Raw genomic sequence first — 22,564 nt, forward strand, 5'->3', positions numbered from 1 at the left:
GATGTAATTTATTTTTAATGGGTTTAAATGACGCCACAAGTGTTCAAAAACGTCTTCACAAAAATGTTTTATTTTCCAATATATTCACATGACATATCCAAGTATTTTCTTGAACAATTTTCCCACCTATGCAATATTTTTAAAAATCCATTATATTGTTTCTATCCGTAAAAGATTACTGAACCAAATCAAGAACATAAACCTAGAACCCAGCCACTTTTTAAATCCTGAAGTTTAACAGTTGCTATGAATGTACATCATCTTAACGAAACAACCTAAAAATTGGAAGTCATTAATGCCAACTAAGACAGATGTTTACACCAATCTAACGCAAGTTGTTTTTGTTTAACTTGCAACTAAATTATCAATGCCATTTTCATTATTTAGGCTCCTGTAAATTATAAAGCACTTGATTCAAACCTGAAAGAAAAATTAGTGCAAAGGAAATTCCGTACTGAGATAACATTGAAAATCATTTCATTGACCCCGTGTAGACCTTAATGTAAACCAAATAGCGCTCAGTGTAAAATCAATATGGAAATGTGCAAAGGAGTCTCCAGCAACATCCAAACAAGTGAAACATCGGAACAAAGCAGTGCTACCGTACATCTGTATTTTGGTTTTACTATGATGCCTATTACACAATATTCAAGAACGTGGTTCCAGACCATACAGGAAATCAATTATGATAAGCTCTTAGGAATTTGTATTATGTACATTCTAAACATACTTCCGCGCGCCATGCTAAGTTCTACTCAAAGTTCCAAGCAGTCCAGCTGCTTGCTGTTGAGATGGTCTCTGTTCTGGGCTGCTTGATCGCAGCTATTGACCATCTACAGCACCAGTGGCTGAGAATAAGCTCAAGCCCACATCTATGGCCTTCTCACTCTCTCGCCCTGCTCAGGAAGGAGAGAGTGAGTGAATAAACTAGCCCTGCTGAACGATAACACCTAGACAGCCTCATGCTGGCACGGAGAGCAATTATCCAAGGTCTAGCTATGGAACATCTTTAGAATAGTCTCATGTTTAATATTATCACAAAAAGTATGACTGATTAGCACTAGTAAGATCACAAGTCACACGTTTAATACTGCCACAAGCAGCAACTCATTCCTGTGAACATCAACTTTGCAATTAGCCCACTGACATCACAGGGGCGCCGGGGGGGGAGGGCTTCTAATCATTTGGGTTTCCCCAGAATTTCCCTGAAAAAAATTAGCTGAAAATATTCAACTTCATCATTTGATGCATAGGCCCTTATATTCCAAATCATTTGCATGAAGAGAGGGAGACAAAACAGAGGTGAATAGTTGATTTGTTAAATTATTACTTCACCTCATTTGCTCATATTTGCTGCACCTGACAAGTTTTTAAACTGTGTTATTTCAAAAGTACTCAATCATAGAATCATTGAATCCACAGTGCAGAAGGAGGTCATTCTGCACCAACCACAATCCCACCCAGGCCCTATCCCCATAACCCCATGTATTTACCTCAGCTCGTTCCCCTGACACTAAGGGACAATTTAACAAGGCCAATCCACCTAACCCGCACATCTTTGGACTGTGGGAGGAAACCGGAGCACCCGGAGGAAACTCACGCAGACACGGGGAGAACTTGCAAATTCCACACAGACAGTGACCCAAGCCAGGAATCGAACCCGGGCCCTGGCACTGTGAGGCAGCAGTGCTAGCCACTGTGCCACCGTGCTGCCTATTATGGATTATGCATCATGAAAACCAAGGAATGTAGTTAACACAAAATAATCAAGTGCGTGCGCATGGCTACACAAAGACATTTTGAATCTTTTACCCATCCAAGTGATCTTCATTTTCCATCAAACAAGAATCCCCAAGGTCCCAGCAACTGCCAGGGAACCAAGAAGCTGATTGTGGGAAAATGCATTGGTCATCAGGGGGAGAAAAGCACAGTACACAACCATTTTAATGCCATCATCACACTAATCGAATCAATAAGCAGATGGTCTGCTGACCAGGAGATCCTAGCAGCAGCCGGACATTTCACACTTAACACAAACTTTTGTTCACCTGTGAAACACTAACTTCACTGAGAATTACACTGAGCAACCTTAATGCTTGGAATATTTGTCATCAAATTATTTACTGAAATCTCACAGTCCCTCATTCACGTGCACCACCGTTAAAGCATACTACGGGAATACATTCAACTTTGTCTCAAACCCAACCATGCTATACTTTATTCAGGTAGAATCCACCTGGCGTTAGCTAGTTGATCCCGAGTGTTAGAAGACAAACGAGTTGTAAGTGCTGGACCAGCTGGATACAACGCACCATTCTGGAAATCTCTTTTCCAGAGCAACCAGTTCTGTTGTTCTTTGATCTTCACCAAACAAATGATGGGAAGCTACAGCGATAACAATCATACTATCAGGCATCAGGTCAAGGATCTGAAATACACAACACGATAAAGGAATGTTCAGAGGAATATTGGTGGTTAAATATTAAAAAGGCTACTTGTTCATTAAGAAATTGTACACACTCATAAATAGAAAACTTTATACCAAATGTATCGAAAGGTTCAACAAGAAGTTTGATACTGCATAAACTATCCTCCATTTTGAACCACATCAAACTAAACATATTTCTAGTTCTGCTAAGCAAACCCATTTAGTGTTTTTCTCATCAGTTATCTGCTATGCACCAGTGTATTTTTCATTCACTTATACAGCTTTACGTTGAGTCCATTTTCACTAAGGAAGATACAGGAAATCTCTCAGATTTGGAGATCCAAGGGACTAGGGAGAATGCAAAGTTATAGGAAATTAGTATAAGAAAGAAGATAGTATTGGAGAAATTAATGGGATTGAAAGCCAATAAGTCCCCAGGACCTGATATTAGGCGTCCCAGAGAGTAAGAGGTTGGCATAGAGATACTGAATGCATTGGTGATCATCTTCCAACATTCTCGATTCTGGAATGGTTCCTGAAGGTTGGCATGTAGTAAATGTCATTATTTAAGAAGGGAGGGAGAGAGAAAACAGGGAAGTCAAGACCTGTTAGCCTTACATCAGTGATAGGGAAAAATGCAGGAATCTATCATAAAGGATGTGATAAATAGACAATTGGACAATGACAATCTGACTGGGCATAGTCACAATGGACTTATGAATGGGAAATCATGTTTGATGAACTTGGAGTTTTTTTGAAGAGGTTATTAACAAAATTGATGAAAGTAGAGTCGATGGATGTAATATATTTGGACTTTCAGAAGGTTTTTGATAAAATCCCCTATTGGAAACGTAGGACAGAATTTGGTTAAAAACAAATTAGCTTTATTAATGGTGTGTGATCTCTTCCATGGCCTTCTCTCTCCCTTTCCAACATTAGGTCTGTTACATGATTTTCGGTGCATGCATTCATACAACATAGCTCCAATGAGCCAACAGGAATGAATACAAATACATAACACCACACACAGGAGGCTAATTAGCAAGATAAAAGCACATGGGGTGGGATAGGAGGCAACATACTGTCATAGATCGAGGATTGGCTAACAGGCAGAAAACAAGAGAGTAAGAATAAAAAGGTCTCTCACACATTGGCAGGTTGTGGTTGGTGGGGTACCACAGGGATCAGTATATATCAGTTCACAATATATATCAATGATTTGGATGTGGGGACCAATTGTGGCATTTATACAATTACTGTTACTAAAGAGGTAGTGCTTGGTAAACTAATGGGACTGAAGGTAGACAAGTCCCCGGGCCCGGATGGAATGCATCCCAGGGTACTGAAAGAAATGGCTGAGGTAATAGCAGATGCGTTAGTAGTTATTTATCAAAATTCGCTGGACTCTGGGGTAGTGCCGGCTGATTGGAAAACAGCTACTGTTACGCTGCTGTTTAAAAAAGGAAGTAGACAAAAGGCGGGTAACTACAGGCCGGTTAGCTTAACATCCGTAGTTGGGAAGATGCTGGAGTCCATCATTAAAGAGGAAATAGCAGAGCACCTGGATAAGAATGGTTCAATCAAGCAGACACAGCATGGATTCATGAAGGGAAAGTCGTGTTTGACGAATTTACTGGATTTTTATGAAGATGTGACTAGTGCGGTTAGAAACATAGAGAAAACAACAGCACAAAACAGGCTCTTCGGCCCCACAAGTTGTGCCGAACATATCCCTACCTTTTAGGCCTTTCTATAACCCTCCATCCTATTAAGTCCCATATACTCATCCAGGAGTCTCTCAAAAGACCCTATTGAGTTTGCCTCCACCACCACTGACGGCAGCCGATTCCACTCGCCCACCACCCTCTGTGAAAAACTTCCCCCTAACAATTCCCCTGTACTTACCCCCCAGCACCTTAAACCTGTGTCCTCTCGTAGCAGCCATTTCCACCCTGGGAAAAAGCCTCTGAGAGTCCACCCAATCTATGCCTCTCAACATCTTATATACCTCTATTAGGTCTCCTCTCATCCTACGTCTCTCCAAGGAGAAAAGACCGAGCTCCCTCAGCCTATCCTCATAAGGCATGCCACTCAATCCAGGCAACATCCTTGTAAATCTCCTCTGCGCCCTTTCAATCTTTTCCACATCCTTCCTGTAATGAGGCGACCAGAACTGAGCACAGTACTCCAAATGGGGTCTGACGAGGATCTTATGTAGCTGCATCATTATCTCTGGACTCCTAAACTCAATCCCTCGATTGATAGAGGCCAGCGCACCATATGCCTTCTTAACCACCTCCTCCACCTGCGGGGCCGATTTTAGAGTCCTATGGACCCGGACCCCAAGATCCTTCTGATCCTCTACAGTACTAAGAGTCTTTCCCTTTATATTGTACTCCTTCATCCCATTTGACCTGCCAAAATGGACCACTACGCATTTATCTGGGTTGAAGTCCATCTGCCATTTCTCTGCCCAGCCTTGCATCCTATTTATGTCCCTCTGTAACTTCTGACATCCCTCCAGACTATCCACAACCCCACCAACCTTCGTGTCGTCGGCAAACTTACCAACCCATCCCTCCACTTCCTCATCCAGGTCATTTATGAAAATGACAAACAGCAAGGGTCCCAGGACAGATCCCTGGGGCACACCACTGGTGACCGATCTCCATTTAGAAAAAGACCCATCTATACACACTCTCTGCCTCCTTTGGGCAAGCCAGTTCTGGATCCACAGGGCAGAGAGAGGTTGACAGAGGGGAACCGGTGGATGTGGTGTTTTTAGATTTCCAGAAGGCATTCGATAAGGTGCCTCACAAAAGGCTGTGCAGAAGATTGGGGTACACGGAGTCGGGGGTAAGGTGTTGGCGTGCATTGGGGATTGGCTATCTAACAGGAAGCAGACAGTTGGAATAAATGGGTGCTTTTCTGGTTGGCAGTTGGTGACCAGTGGCGTGCCGCAGGGATCGGTGCTGGGGCCTCAACTGTTTACCATTTACATAGATGATCTGGAGGAGGGGACTGAGTGTAGGGTATCAAAGTTTGCTGATGACACGAAGATGAGTGGGAAAGCGAATTGCGTGGAGGATGCGGAAAGTCTGCAGAGAGATTTGGATAGGCTGAGCGAGTGGGTGAGGATCTGGCAGATGGAATATAACATTGGCAAATGTGAGGTTATCCACTTTGGAAGAAATAATAGTAAATTGGAATATTATTTAAATGGAGAAAAATTACATCATGCTACTGTGCAGAGGGACCTGGGGGTCCTTGTGCACGAATCGCAAAAACTCAGTCTGCAGGTGCAGCAGGTGATCAAGAAGGTGAATGGAATGTTGACCTTTATCACGAGGGGGATAGAATATAAAAGCAGGGAGGTCTTGCTGCAACTGTACAGGGCACTGGTGAGGCCGCAACTGGAGTAGTGTGTGCAGTTTTGGTCCCCTTATTTGCGAAAGGATATATTGGCCTTGGAGGGAGTGCAGAGAAGGTTCACCAGGTTGATACCGGAGATGAGGGGTGTAGCTTATGAGGAGAGATTGAACAGATTGGGTCTGTACTCGTTGGAGTTTAGAAGGCTGAGGGGTGATCTTATAGAGACATATAAGATAATGAAGGGGCTGGATAGGGTAGAGGTAGAGAGATTCTTTCCACTTAGAAGGGAAACCAGAACTAGAGGGCACAGCCTCAAAATAAGTGGGGGCCGGTTCAGAACAGAGTTGAGGGGGAACTTCTTCTCTCAGAGGGTAGTGAATGTCTGGAATTCTCTGCCCATTTTAGCAAATGATACAAAGCTAGCTGGGAATGTGTGTTGTGAGGAAAATGTAAAGCGGCCGCAGGAGGATTTGAACAGACTTAGTGAGTGGGCAAGAACATGGCAGATCAAAGAATCCCTTCAGTGCAGAAAGAGGCCAGTTAGCCCATCAAGCCGACACCAACAACAATCCCACCCAGATCCTATCCCCGTAACCACACACATTTACCCTGCTAACCACCCTGATACTAAGGGGCAAATGAGGATGGCCAATCCACCAAACCCACTCATCTTTGGAGTGTGGAAGGAAACCAGCGCACTCAGAGGAAACCTAGCAGACATGGGGAGGATATGCAAACTCCACACAGTCAGTTACCCGAAGCCAGAATTGAACCCGGGTCCCTGGCGCGTGAGGCAGTAGTGCTAACCACCCATATAATGTGGATAATGTGGATAAATGTGAGCTAATCATTTTGGTAAAGGAACAGATATACAAAGTGCTTCCTAAACGGTAAGAAATTAGTTTAGATGTACAAAGTAACCTGGGTGTCCTTGTCCATATGTCACTGAATGCTAGCATGCAGGTGCAGCAAGCTATTAGGAAGACAAATCCTCTTTATTGCAAGAGGATTTGAGTGCATAAGTAGTGAGGTCTTGCTTCAATTGTAGAGGAGCTTGGTTAGGCCACACCTGGAGTAATGTGTGCAATTTTGGTATCCCTTACCTCAGGAAGGTTCACCAGACATGTTATGGAGCTGGTGTGATTGTCTTATGAAGAGAGATTGGGCAAACTGGGCCTGTATTCTCTAGAGTTTTGAGGAATGAGAAGTGATCTACAAAATACTTAAAACAATGTACAGGGTAGATGCGGGTAAGATGGTAGGGAGTCTAGAGCTAGGGGGCATCATTTCAAAATATAGGGGATGCCACATTCGACCAAGATGAGGAAAAATTTCTTTACACAGAGGGTTGTGAATCTTTGGAATTTTTTCCCCCAGAGGGCAGTGGAAGCTCCGTCATTGTGTATGTTTAAAACCGAGACTGATAGATTTCTTATTAACAATAAGTAAAGGGTTAGGGGATGATGGCCGTAAGAGACATTGGAGAGTCCTATCAACCATGATTGTATTGAATGGCGGAGCAGGTTTGATGGGCTGAATGGCCTATTCCTGCACTTACGTTCATATTACCTGAAATAGGAACATCTGTTAACAACAGTAAATATATTTCCTGATCATTTTCTAACTCTTCATCAAAGAAGTTGACGATGTGTGCCATATACCTTGACGGACATCAATTTTAGTTCAGTTACTCCAAATCTAAACTGTAAAAGGGTAATTATACCTAACCCTGTGAGCAGGCAGCAGTTCCATTAGTTAACCAACCCGCCACCTCCCATTGCTATCTAGTGATTAGCTTGTGCTTGGCTCTTCAGTTGAACAGTGTTGCCAACACTCACCGACTAGGCTTGCAAAATTTAAAGACAGCCTTCTGAGAGAGATCTGCAGGGTTACTCACACAATAATGATCACAAAAAGAAAGACAAAGCACATAGGCTGTCGGGGATGAATTTGTTTACCTGGATCTCCAACCAAAATTGCCAAGCTGGAGCCTGTAGTCCATGGGAATAGAAAACAAAATAATCTCCATCATTATTGTACAATAATGACCCATTCCCAAAAGACGATGCGATGATGCTAGTTCCTTCAAGTGGGCGTATGTACAATGTCATGTGACTGGGACCTACACAAAGGAAAGGGTACACTCAGAAGAACAGAAATCAGTAATTGGTTAATACTCAGAACTACAAATGCACAATATTTCTAAACAAAATGACTGAACTCTTTATGCTCTCTTCAAATATTCTTCCCGCCCACTATGCTTCACCTTTTTATTTAAGTTTAAGTTTATTTATTTGTTACAAGTAGGCTTACATCAACACTGCAATGAAGTTACTGTGAAAATCCCTTAGTCGCCACATTCCAGCACCTGTTCGGGTACACTGAGGGAGAATTGAGCATGGGCAATCCACCTAACCAGCTCGTCTTGCAGACTGTGGGAGGAAATCGGAGCACTTGGAGGAAACCCATGCAGACACAGGGAGAACATACAAACGCTACTCAGACAGTGACCTGGTGCTGTGAGGCTGCAGTGCTAACCACTGTGCCACATTTATTTACACAAGACAGGTACAGTGTCTCAAAACTAGTACCTTTAAGACTTGATTAGCTGTAAAGACTCGCATTCCAATCATTATTCATTATTCTGTAAATTGAGTTTGTGTCTTTATATGCCCTGTTTGCTGTTTGTTAGCAGATCTCCCACTCACCTGACGAAGGAGCAGCGCTCCGAAAGCTAGTGGCATTTGCTACCAAATAAACCTGTTGGACTTTAACCTGGAGTTGTTAGACTTCTTACTGTCAAAACTAGTAACCAGACCAGGTCCATGCTGGATTTTGGATCTTGTTGGTTTTTGGGTCGGGCGGTTGGATTGGGTCCAGGGACACTCGGAACACACTGAGCACACAAAAAGACAGGTGCACAAACCAAAAACTAGTCGGCACGCCAACGCGGCTGAGAGCCCAACAAGCCGGTAAATTATTTCACTCATTTAATAATAAGAAAAAAAGTATGCATAGCAGCTTATAAAAAATGCCTGGTTTTTAGGCACCACTGCTTTTCAGATTGCTAGATCTTAGATGGTGTAGCACAGGTTTAACATCTTCATTGTCACCCGTAACTAAGATTAAAGTACCCTCAGGGCATTAAAATTTATATATCTAGGATACAACTTCACATTGTGCGTGCGTACATCAAGATATGAGGAGAAAAGAAACCATTTGCGACTCAGGGGTCCTATTCACACGAACAATGCAACCAAATCAGCAAAAGCTGACACCTGGAAAGTTTCACAATTTTTTCTAAAGTATTTTGATAATCATGGTCATGGGCAGCATGGTGACAGTGATCAGCACTGCTGCCTCATAGTGCCAGGAACCTGGGTTCAATTCCAGTCTTGGTCCACTATCTGTGTGGAGCTTACACATTCGCCCCGCGTCTGCACGGGTTTCCTCCGGGTGCTCCTGTTTCCTCCCACAGTCCAAAGATGTGCGGGTTAGGTCGATTAGCCATGCTAAATTAACCATAGTGCCAGGGGGATTAGCAGGGTAAATATGAGGGGTTACGGGAATAGGGCCTGGGTGGGATTGTGGTCAGTGCAGCCTCGATGGGCCGAATGGCCTCCTTCTGCACTGTAGGGATTCTATGAGTGTACAAAATTGCAGTATACAGTTCAGCCATGAGGTGGCCCTATCTGGCAAGCTGAAATCCATGATGGGGGTAGAGAAACATACCTTACGCATATCACATTACTGCCGCTACATTACCTTCCCTAGTTAAGTGGTAAATGATTATTACCCGTTCTAACAGTTTGCCTTAGTGAAATACTGAAGATGCAGAAGCTATTGTTAAATTAAATCTAAAATGACATGGACAATAACTGATTCATAGTGACACAAAGATGTACAAAATTAGTACAGCATCAAAGTAAACCCAGCAGCCCAGGGATCATTAATGTGGGACAAAGCTAAAAACTAACGAAAAATGCAATGACCAGGCCTGAATTTAAAAGACGCTGAAATTAAAAAACACAATTATGCAAATGCATTTTTGGAGTTCATCATAGAATCCCGACAGTGCAGAAGACGGACATTCAGCCCATCGAGTTGCACTGACCACAATCCCACCCAGGACCCATTCCCGTAACCCCTCATATTTACCGTTAATCTCCTGACACTGGGATCAATTTAGCTTGGCCAATCAACCTAACCTGCACATCTTTGGACTGTGGGAGGAAACCGGAGCACCCGGAAGAAACCCATGCAGACATGGGGAGAATGTGCAGACTCCGCACAGACAGTGATCCGAGGCTGGAATCGAACCTGGGGCCCTGGCGCGGTGGGGCAGCAGTGCTAACCACTGTGCCACCGGGATGCTCACAAACTCTCATATTTCAGCTCAATAATCTTGCATAATTCTTGGATTTTAAATTTGTATTCCTTTTTGTTGATGTTTGTGTTAAAAGCAGAACGTCTGAGAACACTTGGATCTCCCACAGTCAACACTTAATTGCACTTGATGCAGAAGCTAAAATTCAGTCATTCTCATACCTGTCACCTCAAAGGTCAACTTCTGAGACTCTGAAGGCATCTTATTATTGGAAATCAGTTTGAAAGCAACAGGCGCCTTGGGTGAAAATTCTGCAGCAGGCAGATACCAGTTTTTCCTAGGAAACAGTACAAAAAGCTGGTGAACAAACTCGAGAGAAAGTTTCTTCAAAGCTGAAGGCCAAGTGGCTTTATCAGGAATGACCGTTGTTGTTCATCAATGCTCATTCATTTACTGCAACAGCACTTTCGCCTGTTCCACGCAAATCTCTGAGATGGGTTCAATACATTTGGCCCCTGCCATAACTCAGGGTAAATATCAGCCACCAATGACCATGATGTCTCCCATTGTCAAACTGCTGACATTTAGTGTCTAACTTCACAAAGAGTGAACAACGCACAGCAGCCAATCCCAATGACCACCAACACCTCCGAGACAGAAATCCTCACCTGATAAGGCTGTGCACAGGTAAGAACCAAGGATATCCACAAAAAGGTGCATCCTCGCATGAACTTCTTATTGTATGGTTTATTTCAGGTATATGTGGAGTAACGTGGGACATAAGGGTGTAATCAAATCCATTAATCCATATCCCAGAATCTCTCTTGATTACTTCCCCGTCAAGATCATGGAATGTCCTTGTTGTATGCTGAAGTGGGGAGAGGAAAAGAAGTGAATACATTGCCAAAGATATGCCAAAATCCAGTTTCATATCAGATATCACATCACAAGTATTAACTCCTCATTGTCAAAACATTAAAAAGCTGAATCTTGTTGGCAAAATAAAGGCATGCCAGCCAGCAAGTGTACAGGACTAAGAGATATGACAGGAGTTGTGAATCTCCAGAACTTGTTGTTTTTGAAAAGCAAACTAGAGCAACACAAATCAAACAGCACCTTGCCCTTAAAAAAAATTTGCAGGAGTTTAAACTCTCCATAGAAAGTGGAAGGCTGGTTCTGTTAGTTAATGATGGTGTTAGCAAAATAGAGAGAAAGACTAAAGTTCAGGGACGAGGATGTGGAAACAGTTTGGGGAGAGATGAAAAATGGTAAAGGCAAGAAGTCACTTGTGGGAGTCGTGCACAGGCACCCTAACAGTATGGTAGGGGAGAGCATAAAGGGAGAAATGACAGGAGCTTGTCAGAAAGATACGATGACACAAAGATAGGCAAGTTGTGAAGACGACATAAGGAGGCTACAAAAATACAAGACAGGTTACGTGACTGGGAAAAGGTCTGGCAAATGGAGTATAAAATGGCTAAATGTGAAATTGTCCATTTTGGCAGGAAGATTAAAAGAGAAGCATATTATCTAAATGGTAAGAGATTGCAGAGCTCAGATGCAGAGGGATCTGGGTGTCTTTGTGCACGAATCACAAAAAATGCAGGTACAGCAAAAACTTGACTTGGAAATATATCACTGCTGCTTCACTGGCGCTGGGTCAAAACCTTAGAACTCACTCCCAAACAGCACTGCGGGTTCACCTACATCACATGGGTTGCATTAATCATCACCGTCTCAAGAGTAATTGGGGATGGGCCTATAAATGGTGGCTTAGCCAATGATGCCCAAGTCCCAAGAAAGAATTCAAAAAATCCTTAAGGGCATATCAAAGGGATAAACAAGAAAACAAATGTTTATTTGCAACCTGATTTCCCTTCCCTCTCCTCAGTGACCAACTTACCAAGTCTGCTTTACCTGCTGAACCGACTAATGCTTTTTTATTCCCAGTTACACCTCTGTCCATCATTTGTTTCTTTACTTGCCACATTACTATCTCCTTTTGCCTCACACCATGATCCCTCGGACATTAATCTTCTGCCTTCCGCATCACAGACTTCCCATGTTGTTCTTCCCTCATATGCTGCACCTTTTTTTGCCTCTGCACTTTCTTAAAACCTTTTACATCTCTTGCAAGTCTTGACCAAGGACATCAACCTAAAAACGTTAACTCTGTTTTTCTCTCTCTACCGAAGCTGCCAAACCTACCGGCATTTTTACAGCATTTTCTGTTTGTATTTTTTTTACTTCAATGATACTACTCTCACCTCAAGGGTCAGAAGATTGTGGCTTCAAGTCCCACTCCAGCTCATAATCTACACTGGCACTCCAGTGTGGCACCGAGGGAGTGCTGCAATGTCAGAGGTGCTGTGTGTCAGGTGACATTAAATCGAGACCCATTTGTTCTCTCGGGCGGATGTAAAAGATTGAGTCTGGGGCTGGGGGTTTTCCCCAAGTGTCCTGACCAATGTTATCCCTCAACCAATATTAACCCTTCCCTAATATTACACTGCTGTTTGTGGGACTTTGCTCCATGCAAATTAGCTACTGCTTTCCCTACAGAACAAATATATCTACATTTTTAAAATACCTGTTTTCTAGACCTAACAACTATACTGTTGTGATATAATCTATATTATATAGTATAATGAAGCATACTAAACAATATCTCTTACCTGAAGGTAGATTCTCTTGGGGTGTGGTCCAGCAGGGTCAGATGTATATGGAAAAAATGCTCCACTACAAACTAGAGTTGTCGAGACCAAAAACACAGTCACTAAACTCAACAGAGTCCATTTTGTACTTCTACACAGGTAAATCAGACTCACCTAGAAACAGAAAATAGTGAGTGAACAGACAAAAACTTACAACACACTCCAATTGAAAATTTAAACAGTCCAGGGTAGAGGAAGGGGTGCAGTGAGTGATAATTAGCCTGATTTTGCACTCCTGATAACTTGCCTGTGTACATGGTCATTAGGTAAGGAATGACAGAATTGGATTGGATGGTGATAGTTTTAATATGGTGAGTAATCTGTTCCCAGTGCCCCATTATAATGCACCCAAACAATAGTTTTAACATTTTTAACTATTTAATGCCTTCACGAAATATAAACTGTATGTTTTCACAATTTACAAGAATTGTTTTCATTTTAGAGACACAAGTAAGGGGCAGAGTGAAAACTAGAGGGGGCTGAATGGGGAATGAATGGTGCAGGGTAGAACCCTAACTCCCATCGACCAATGCTCCAACGGAGTAGCAAACAAGTTTATCCAGAAGGCATCACAAATAACTGTCCTAATGTATCTTAGGTGCTTTTAAAAGGAAGCTAGATAAATACACAAGGGACAAGAAAAATGAAAAATGTATTGGGAAAGGTGAGGTGAAAGAAAATGCGAGATGGTTATGCAAATCATAAGCAACGGCTAGACCTATTGGGCAGAATGGCCTGTTATTGTGCTGCAAGATCCATTTTACTTCTCCAATTACTAGTTTACATCCTGCAGCAGTGCAAGTGTAGGCACACATCTGCAAATGTACCACAGGGTCAAAGTAGAACTTGGCAGCAGCAAAAGGATATAGAAACATAGAAACTAGAAGCAGGAGTAGATAATTCAGCCCTTCGAGCCGGCTCCTCCATTCATTTTGATCATGGCTGATCATTGAATTCAATATCCTGATTCTCTCCCCCCACCTCAATATCCCTTAATCCCTAGAGCCCCAAGAGCCATATCTAATTTCTTCTTGATATGAAGAACTCAAAATCTTAAACAGGTAAATTAAAAAGTTGTTATTTATTCCTTTCATCCCAGTTTCTCAAAACACAACAATTTACCCCATTGCCTTGAATGTAATGTAACACAGCCACTTACAAAGTAAGTAGTGAGGATGATAGTGCATGCTGCAATAATAGAAGCCAGTGCAACGTCAGGAGGTATTTCAGTACCACTACGACCTAGGATGGGAGTGAACATCTCAAATGCACCCCAAAACAGGTACATGGTCAGTAAATGAGGAATAAATAGACCCAGAAAATAAACTGCCGTCAGCTTCACTGTAGCACCTGGGTAAAACAGAAAGAGACAGAAAACAATCAGAAAATACAGCATTTGCTGACTTGCAAAAACTTTATTTTCAAATATATAAATATTTCATTCCTTCACCTCCCCGTCCCCAATACAGATTTATCCAGTTATTGAATAACCGAACACTTTGACACCAGGTTACTTATATCAGCTTTCAGTATCTAGGGGAATTTCTTGCATCCAATAGGAAAACGTAGAAAAGAAAGAAAGCTCTTTTTTTTAAAGAAACCCTACAGTGCAGAAGGAGGCTATTCGGCCCATCGAGTCTGCACCGACCACAATCCCACCCAGGCCCTACCCCCACATATTTACCCGCTAATCCCTGTAACCTACGCATCAGGACTCTAAGGGGCAATTTTTTTTAACCTGGCCAATCAACCTAACCCGCACATCTTTGGACTGTGGGAGGAAACCGGAGCACCCGGAGGAAACCCACGCAGACACGAGGAGAATGTGCAAACTCCACACAGACAGTGACCCGAGCCGGGAATCGAACCCGGGACCTTGGAGCTGTGAAGCAGCAGTGCTAACCACTGTGCTACCGTGCCGCCCTAATAAAGATACATAAAAATATATCATCAAGGCAGGGATATAACCCACACCTGCAAGTACTTCAGCTAGAATTTTGGATTGATAAAAAAAAAATTCCCTGCTGCTCCCAATATAAAATCCCCAAATAATATTTCCATATATTTGCAAAAAAAACAAAATTACATGGAAAAACGATTGGCATGTAGAAAAAGTTGAATCGTTTTACAATCAATCATTATACATTGTTTGTCCATGTGTAAGCTATCAAAAAACTTACACATGCCAAGAAAACAACAATTGTCTTTGAGATATCCGCCTGTGCAATGACTCCCTCCAATGGTTAATTCCATCTTTTAGAAAAATTGTTATCTCTGCATTATCTCATTTATTCTCAGGTACTAAATGGTATACAGGTGAACACCCATTTATCAAATTAGGCAGAAATCATCTTGATGATTCACAACTTGTGTGTGATATTGTAGTTCAGTACTAACACTGGTTTCTACTCTACCCTTCCGCATCCTTTCCCTGTCCAGAAGCAGTTCCCTAATGGGGAAAACCCCAGTTGTTATGTACAGATTTTAATGTGCATCATCTGTTCTCAATTCACACTGAAGCAAGACCTGATATATTCTTACAAGGACCTTCTATGACCTATATTTCCCCACATTGTCACTAATGACAGTCGCAACAGATGTGCGATCAATCAAACCAACACGATAAAATTGCCCTGCTTTTTATGGTCATAGCATTGTGATGAAATACTGCCATTTTTCCCAGTGTCAACATCAAACATAACGTATGGCATGACTGGAGGAGTAAATATTGACAACCTTCTTCTAACAATGTGCGTGCACTTTAATCTCAGAAAATTATTCCTAATGCACCAGTTTAACATCCAACCATTCTGTGGCCACCCAGTGAGCTTGCCAATTATGATTTGCTGGTATCTTTGTGATGCAGACTGATTCCTCAATAAAACTCAAATCCAATAGTTCAAAAGAGCTTTAGAGGGGAAACACAAGGCCACTTCCCTCCAATCAATCAATCACTCCTGGATTTTATCTGAGGTCTCAAGAATTTTCAAAGTTTTCAAGTTCTCCAAGTTCCCTTGATCCAGACTATCTAGTTGGTCAGTGTCAGCGGATTCCATTGTCTAAGGAGGAGGCATTGAAATTCTGGGAAGATGTCACTTCATCAGCAAGCAAAGACCATTCGTAAAGTCCTGAAAGGATGAAATACAGCTTTCACGATCCTTTGTGAGCAATACTGACCAAACGGACATCCATAAAAGGGAAGCTCAACACTGATGTACTAAGTTGGTCCAGTTTAAATAAACTCCAATAGAGGTTTTTGAAGTTGGGATGTTGAAACAGTAGCGACAAGGAACAAGGCACCAGTGGGTATCAATCAGATTAATGGATATAGATCTGCAGGGCAGAGTGCGAGATTAAGATGGAAATTGCAAAGTTGTGAACGAGTTGCACTTCGAATAAGTTCAGGAGGCCAGCTATTCGGTCTTTGTAAAAGTTTGGGGATGAGGGCAGGATGCTTAAAGGCATAAAGGAGGGCAGGCCTGTAAAGATGAATTTGCTGACCTTTTACATCACATTTATTGGGAGCTAACCCCACATTTATTATTAATCAATCAAGACAAAATTCTGGAGTTTCACTCAAGTCAATGAAGCGTCAAGAATGAAAAAGAGGGGGCAAACAGAAAAACCGCAAAGCAAGAAGTGAAAAAAACATTCCCAATCTTTTGAGCGAAAACCAATTCAATGCAGCAGGAATAAAAACATTCTAATTACATAGCATATTTGAAAGGCGTTCTTTCATCCTTTCAGGACTTCACAAAGTTTACATCGCCTGATGAAAAGGCATCTCTGCAGAGTAGCTTTGCCTCCCACCACTCAGAAGATGGAGAGACCAACTTCTGATGAAGGGTCATCAAGACCTGAAAGATAAACTGTTTCTCGCCACAGATGCTGTCTGACCTGCTGAGTATTTCCTGTATTTTCTGTTTTCATTCAGATTTGCAGCGTTTTGCTTTTGTATCAATGCTGCAGAGAATCTTCATCTGCATTAGGAAAGGAGAGTGGCGAAATATCCAACTCCTCATTTTGGTGCCAATGACAAACAAAATGGGTCACGACCAGGTTCTGAATCCGAAGCTGAAGAAAGCAAAGTTGGTAATCCTCCTCCCACTGGCTTATGCAATGTGCAGGAGAAACAGCACAGGAAGGAGAACCATGTACACAGAATTTTGCTGTGTTTCTGTTCCATTGTTCAAGTGCACAATCCCTAAAACAGAATGACATAGGCACCCTTCCGTTGCATTACTGGAAGAGAGAAATCCATCCAAAAAGGGATAACGAAGGAAAACAGATTTGCAGTCCACTCCACTCCTGCTCTCTCCCTAACAGAGTGAAAATTGAACATGACTGGACAGCAGTAATGCGGTATGTTGTTTATGTTGAATTCTCCTGCAAATTGCAGAACTTTGTTTTTTCCCCAACCTTAACCATGCCAACTGCGTAGACTGCTGATCACAGTTGGCAATAGTTGGAGAAATGAATCTCTGACCACAGAAGTGATGCACACAAGACATACTGTGTGAAGGGAGAGTTGATAAAACCATCATCTCACTAACTGAGCAAAATTTTACAGACAAAAAGTGGAATAAAATTCTTAAAACATACTTAAAATTCAGCTTTGGACACATGTACAAGTTCCGAGTTGGATGAATGATTCAATGGCAGTTTTAAATTTTATTGAATTGTTCGTCAAGATGATCTGAGTTTGGGCAATAACGTTGATCTTGTGAAAAAGACACAAATGCAAAACACGTACATTCTCATCGCCCAAGAGCCAAAATTTACTGGAAAATGCACTGAGCACATTTTTAATCTCATCTCAGAGTGTTCTCACAGAGGCCGAGTATTTCCAGTATCTTTTGGTTTTCATTTCAGATTTCCAGCATCTGCAGTATTTTGTTTCTATATCAATACTGCAGAATATCTTCAAATGCATTGGGAAAGTAGAGTGGCGAAATATCCAACTCCTCATTTTGGTGCCAATTTTCTTCAATAAGGTGACGCAATGTTAGACAGCTCACACAAAGAACTTGTAATGAGATATATTCATAAGTGGGAAACTGTGATTCAACAATGCTTTTCGTGCTTTAGCAACTTTACCTTGAAGACTGGTGATAAAATAGGTGAGGTAGCTGACTGAACAGATTCAATGTCAAACCTAGTCCTGGACAAGTTTGTGGTATTGGAGTCAATATGACAGGATAGTACTCTCGAGCATCTTTCTGACAGTCTCCGCAGATATATTTTTCTCTTTGTGTCACGCATACACCAAACTTATTTGGTGTCGACTTAGCTGAGGAACCAACTGATTGCATCACATTCAATGGGATTACATCGGACATCAATCACAGAAACAGATCGTTTCCCCATTATAATGTACTGCTCAAATTTCATCTTTCCTTATCTAAATATACTATCATAATCTATTCTCCCTCACATGTTGTCTAACTTCCCCTTAAATGCATCCATTATTCACTTCAACCTCTCCCTATGATAGCAAGTTCCACATTCCCAGCACTGTGGGTGAAAGTTTTCTCTCAATGTCCTATTGGATTGCTTGGTAGTAATCACATTGATGGACTTCGTACCATGTACACAGCAAAGCTAATATTTATATTAACAAGAATTACAGAGAACAGAGGCAGGCCCTGATGATTAGCTACCTAATTAACTGTGCAGCTGCCTCTTGCGGGCAGCTTGTTTATCACAGACTAAGAAATAAATTACAAGTTAAGGTTAAAGTTAAGTTAGCTGCCAAATGCAAAATTTGACTAGACTTTAGAAAAACTCACTCACCAAATTCCCTAAGCAAAGTACTCTGTTCTACTTTCGTGTTTTCATTACAATATTTTCAGTGCCTGTCCGCAAAGATGGGAGGTTTTTAGGGGGAAAAAAAATCCCCATTTCATTCATTTAACGTCTCATATACGTGTTGACCAGTGTTAACTGCGTGAGAGTTTTTGCCAAGAGTGGAAAAGACTTTAAGGTAGTATTGAATAAGTTGCTTGAATGAACCAGACTGCCCCAATGAAAAGTCTCCTGAAAACGATCCCAATTTAAATAAGTTTCACTTATCAACTTGATGAAAAATTCTAATACTATTAATGAACAAAATCTAGCGCTTCAGGATCAAGATACTGCCCTTGATGTTGCAAATGCTAGCACTGTGTAACTGATTTTTCATGAGTGCGAGCTTGGTTTCTATTCCTCAGTTATTAATGATATTACTCAATTTACATATACCCACTAGATAGAGAAAAAATGATGCAGCTGTAGAAAACTAAACAAATCTGTACAGGACCAGCTTTGGGAAAATAGTTTTTCAAATATCGGTCTCAAAAAACAGTGATTGACTCACTTTACCTGCAAAAAAAACGGCTATGGGCTGTTACTGAAGGGCAAAAAGAAGTTGATCACGATAGTTGTTTTCAACTTTTATTCCACTGATATTTCTGGCAATTGTAAAATATGTTTTCTCCTTCACTTCCTGTTCTTCTGCCATTAAATTGCACAAGAACAGGAGGTCCAGCAACATATCAATTTTGTGCTGTGGTTCTTCCAACATCACATGGATGTTGGGAATAATATGAAAGCTGGGATATTGTGAAAGCCAAGAGTTGACAGATTTATAAAATAAGCCACCAAATATTCCTCGGCCAAAAATTTCTAAGTGTCAGATTGTATGAAAAGATAGCAAAAATTTGAGTGCCCCACCCCAACACCTGCCTTCTACCCGAGTAATCCCTCCTTTGCCAGGCAATCCCAAGTCTAGCTCTACATGGAAAGCAAGACAAATTTGACAGAAATCGGCAGAGAGTGAAAGACAGAGATGAATGCAGTAAGAATTGGAGAATGGGAGGCAAGCAGAATTAGTGACAGGAACAGAATTTCTGTGCAACACAACAGAAGATCAACCAAAGCTACAGAAAGCAAAGTGTGATCAAGCAATTTTTGAATTATTGTGTATTAATTGCATACTCATCTTTTTACACAATTATACAAAATATGAGGATTTACCTTTTCGTTTTAGCCCCTACCTTTTGTATTAAGCTCCTTCCCAATCAGTAATCTCACAAATAGAGGAAAAGCCACCCACAGTCCAGGCACATAGGCTGAGCACAGGTCTCGTTGGGTAAAGTAAACCAAAGTGCAGCACCAGATTGTTAAGGAAACATCAAAATACAGCTCTGCCAGGTAAAACTCATTCACGCCCTGTACAGAAACAAATGATAATTAAGGAGGTCAGATACATGCCAGCGATAAGTACGTTTGGTGTCTTCATGGCTTATTACTTGTGAAAGACAAGAGATTCAGGGGAGCATCATGCATAGCCCATACAAGCTGCTTTTGACAAAGAGACCTCAATTACCTACCAAAATGGAGTGGAGATCCAATGCCTGACACATCCATGCTTATCTAGAAAGCTAGAAAAACCTGACCAATTTCTTATTTAAAAAAGGCATGTGTGCTATTTTTAAACCAGTCGTGATTACATTTCAGAAGCCTCACAGACATCCCCATGCCTTGCTTAGTCAGGTGAGCAATAGGGAACCAGAAAAGACCATCTCATTATTCATCTGAGCCAGTCTAATCCGATTCAAAACAGAACGTACGGAAAATTTAGTTTTGTTTAGACATTGGCGAATTCAAACTATTGTTTACACAGGTCATGGTCCCTTGTTCCAACCATATCCTGGTATAACCAGTTGACATAACTGAAGAAGAAATAAATGTAATGTTGGAGTATTACATTACTGTATTGACTTACCACAGAGAGCAGTTACTGGAGTTGGAGTGATAAGGGTCAGTATTCACCACTGCCATGAAAAATATAGACGTCTATAAAGCTGAAAATTCATAACTCAAACCCCAAACACTAGTGATCTGTCTGTAGTTTTTTTTCCCACATTACCTGGCACGGTGGCACAGTGGTTAGCACTGCCAGGGATCAGAGTTCAATTCCGGCTTTGGTTGGCTGTCTGTGTGGAGTTTGCACATTCTCCCCTTAACTGCGTGGGTTTCCTCCGGGTGCTCCGGTTTCCTCCCACAGTCCAAAAACATGCAAATTAGGAAGATTGGCCATGCTAAATTTCCCCTTAGTGGCAGGGGGACTAGCAGGGTAAATACCTGAGGTTGCGGGAATAGGGCCTGGGTGGGATTGTTGTCAGTGCAGACTCGATGGGCCGAATGGCCTCCTTCAGCAGTGTAGGGATTCTATGATTCTACCTTCAGCACACAGATGGTTCCCTTGAATATTGGTGATCAAAACTGGACATAGCATGCAAGACATAGTCTGACTAGAGTTGAGTTTGGGGTAGTAGTGCTGGTTACGATGTCCTCATGTACATTAACACGAATGTTTAGTCTATTCCTTGGGAGCTCACTAGCACAGGTATTGAAACCTCTGGCTTGGTCACAAAAATGCTCACAAACTATGCCTTTCAAAAGGTGGCTGCAAATTGTACTCTATTTTTCCCCCCTACACTCATGCTTGACTTCTGCACAACCAAGAAGCCACGAGAGAATCAAACATCACTCCACAAACTGAATCTTCAAAGCCTCTAGTGCTAAAGCAACCACTTAGGCTTTTGGAGGATCTGAAAATGTGAGCAGGAAAAGGTGACAGAAGAGGAAAACATTAGGCATCAATTGAAAAGGCGTGCAGTACAAATAACAAACTGAAATGAGAACCAATATACTTACTCCATAGTAAAGATTTTTTGCAAGTGTGTGAATCAGTATGAGCTTCGCAAGGACTATTGACCCATACAATATGATGGAAACGTAGAAGTGGGAGTACCAAGACATCGCGTGCCCAGTTAGTGACACAAACACTGCTACGATGAGGATGGTTACAAAGATGATAAACCAGCAGATTATTGTGACACCGATTCCATAAAGGAGATCCCTCCTAAAGTGAGATCCTGTAAATAATCATACCAGTTCCACTGAACAGGATAAACAGAAACATGACTGATGACATCCAATAATTGGGTACTAAGAATAAAATATAAAACATTCATATAATGTCGCAAGATCGTCCAGAAGCATTTAATTCTTACATGGGAATCACTGGCTGGGCCAACATTTATTACCCATCCCTAATTGCCCTTGGACAGAGTGGCTTACTAGGTCATTTAAGAGTCAACAGTATTGCTGTGGATCTGGAGTCACACGTCGGCCAGGACAGCAGGTTTCCTTCTGTAAAGGACATTAGTGAACCAGATGGGCTTTTACAACAATCAACAATGGTTTCATGGTTATCAATGGACTTTTAGTTCCAAATTGTTATTAAATACAAATTTCACCATCTGCTATGGTGGGATTTGAACCCAGATCTCTACAGCATTATGCTGGGTCTCTAGATTACTAGCCCAGTGACAATACCACCGCCTCCTCATTGAGGGGCAAAAGTTGATACAGAGCCATATAAAGGGATATTAGGACAGGTTACCAAATGTTTGGCCAAAGAGTTAGATTTTAAGCAGCAATTAAAAGGGGAGGCACAGAAGCATTTTGGGAGTGAATTCTAGAGCTTGGGGTGTAGGCACCAGAAGGCATGGTGAAAATCAGATGCACAAGAGGCCAGAATTGGAGAAGCACAGGAATTTCAACGACAGGGGTTCTAAGGCTGGAAGAGGTTAGAGATAGGGGAGTGGTGAAGGCCATGAAGGGATTTAAAGATTTAAAGAAAAGGATGAGAGTTTCAAGTTTGCTATTCTATTA

The 22,564-nt window shown here is 41.7% G+C and overlaps 1 protein-coding gene across 1 annotated transcript in view; it reads right to left on the reverse strand.

Moving 5' to 3' along the window:
* Positions 1 to 22,564, reverse strand: part of ermp1 (endoplasmic reticulum metallopeptidase 1) — a 40,276-nt gene continuing 17,712 nt past the window's right edge. The window contains exons 8-15 of the mRNA XM_078214094.1: positions 21,542 to 21,762; positions 19,876 to 20,050; positions 14,001 to 14,191; positions 12,803 to 12,955; positions 10,796 to 10,995; positions 10,349 to 10,464; positions 7,759 to 7,922; positions 1 to 2,428 (exon numbers count right to left, since the gene is read on the reverse strand). Of these exons, the coding sequence (XP_078070220.1) occupies positions 2,264 to 2,428; positions 7,759 to 7,922; positions 10,349 to 10,464; positions 10,796 to 10,995; positions 12,803 to 12,955; positions 14,001 to 14,191; positions 19,876 to 20,050; positions 21,542 to 21,762 (1,385 nt within the window). The 3' untranslated portion in view covers positions 1 to 2,263. The remainder of the gene's footprint in view (positions 2,429 to 7,758; positions 7,923 to 10,348; positions 10,465 to 10,795; positions 10,996 to 12,802; positions 12,956 to 14,000; positions 14,192 to 19,875; positions 20,051 to 21,541; positions 21,763 to 22,564) is intronic.

The sequence above is a fragment of the Mustelus asterias genome, chromosome 6 (assembly GCF_964213995.1).
Source record: "Mustelus asterias chromosome 6, sMusAst1.hap1.1, whole genome shotgun sequence".
Classification (NCBI taxonomy): Eukaryota; Metazoa; Chordata; class Chondrichthyes; order Carcharhiniformes; family Triakidae; genus Mustelus; species Mustelus asterias.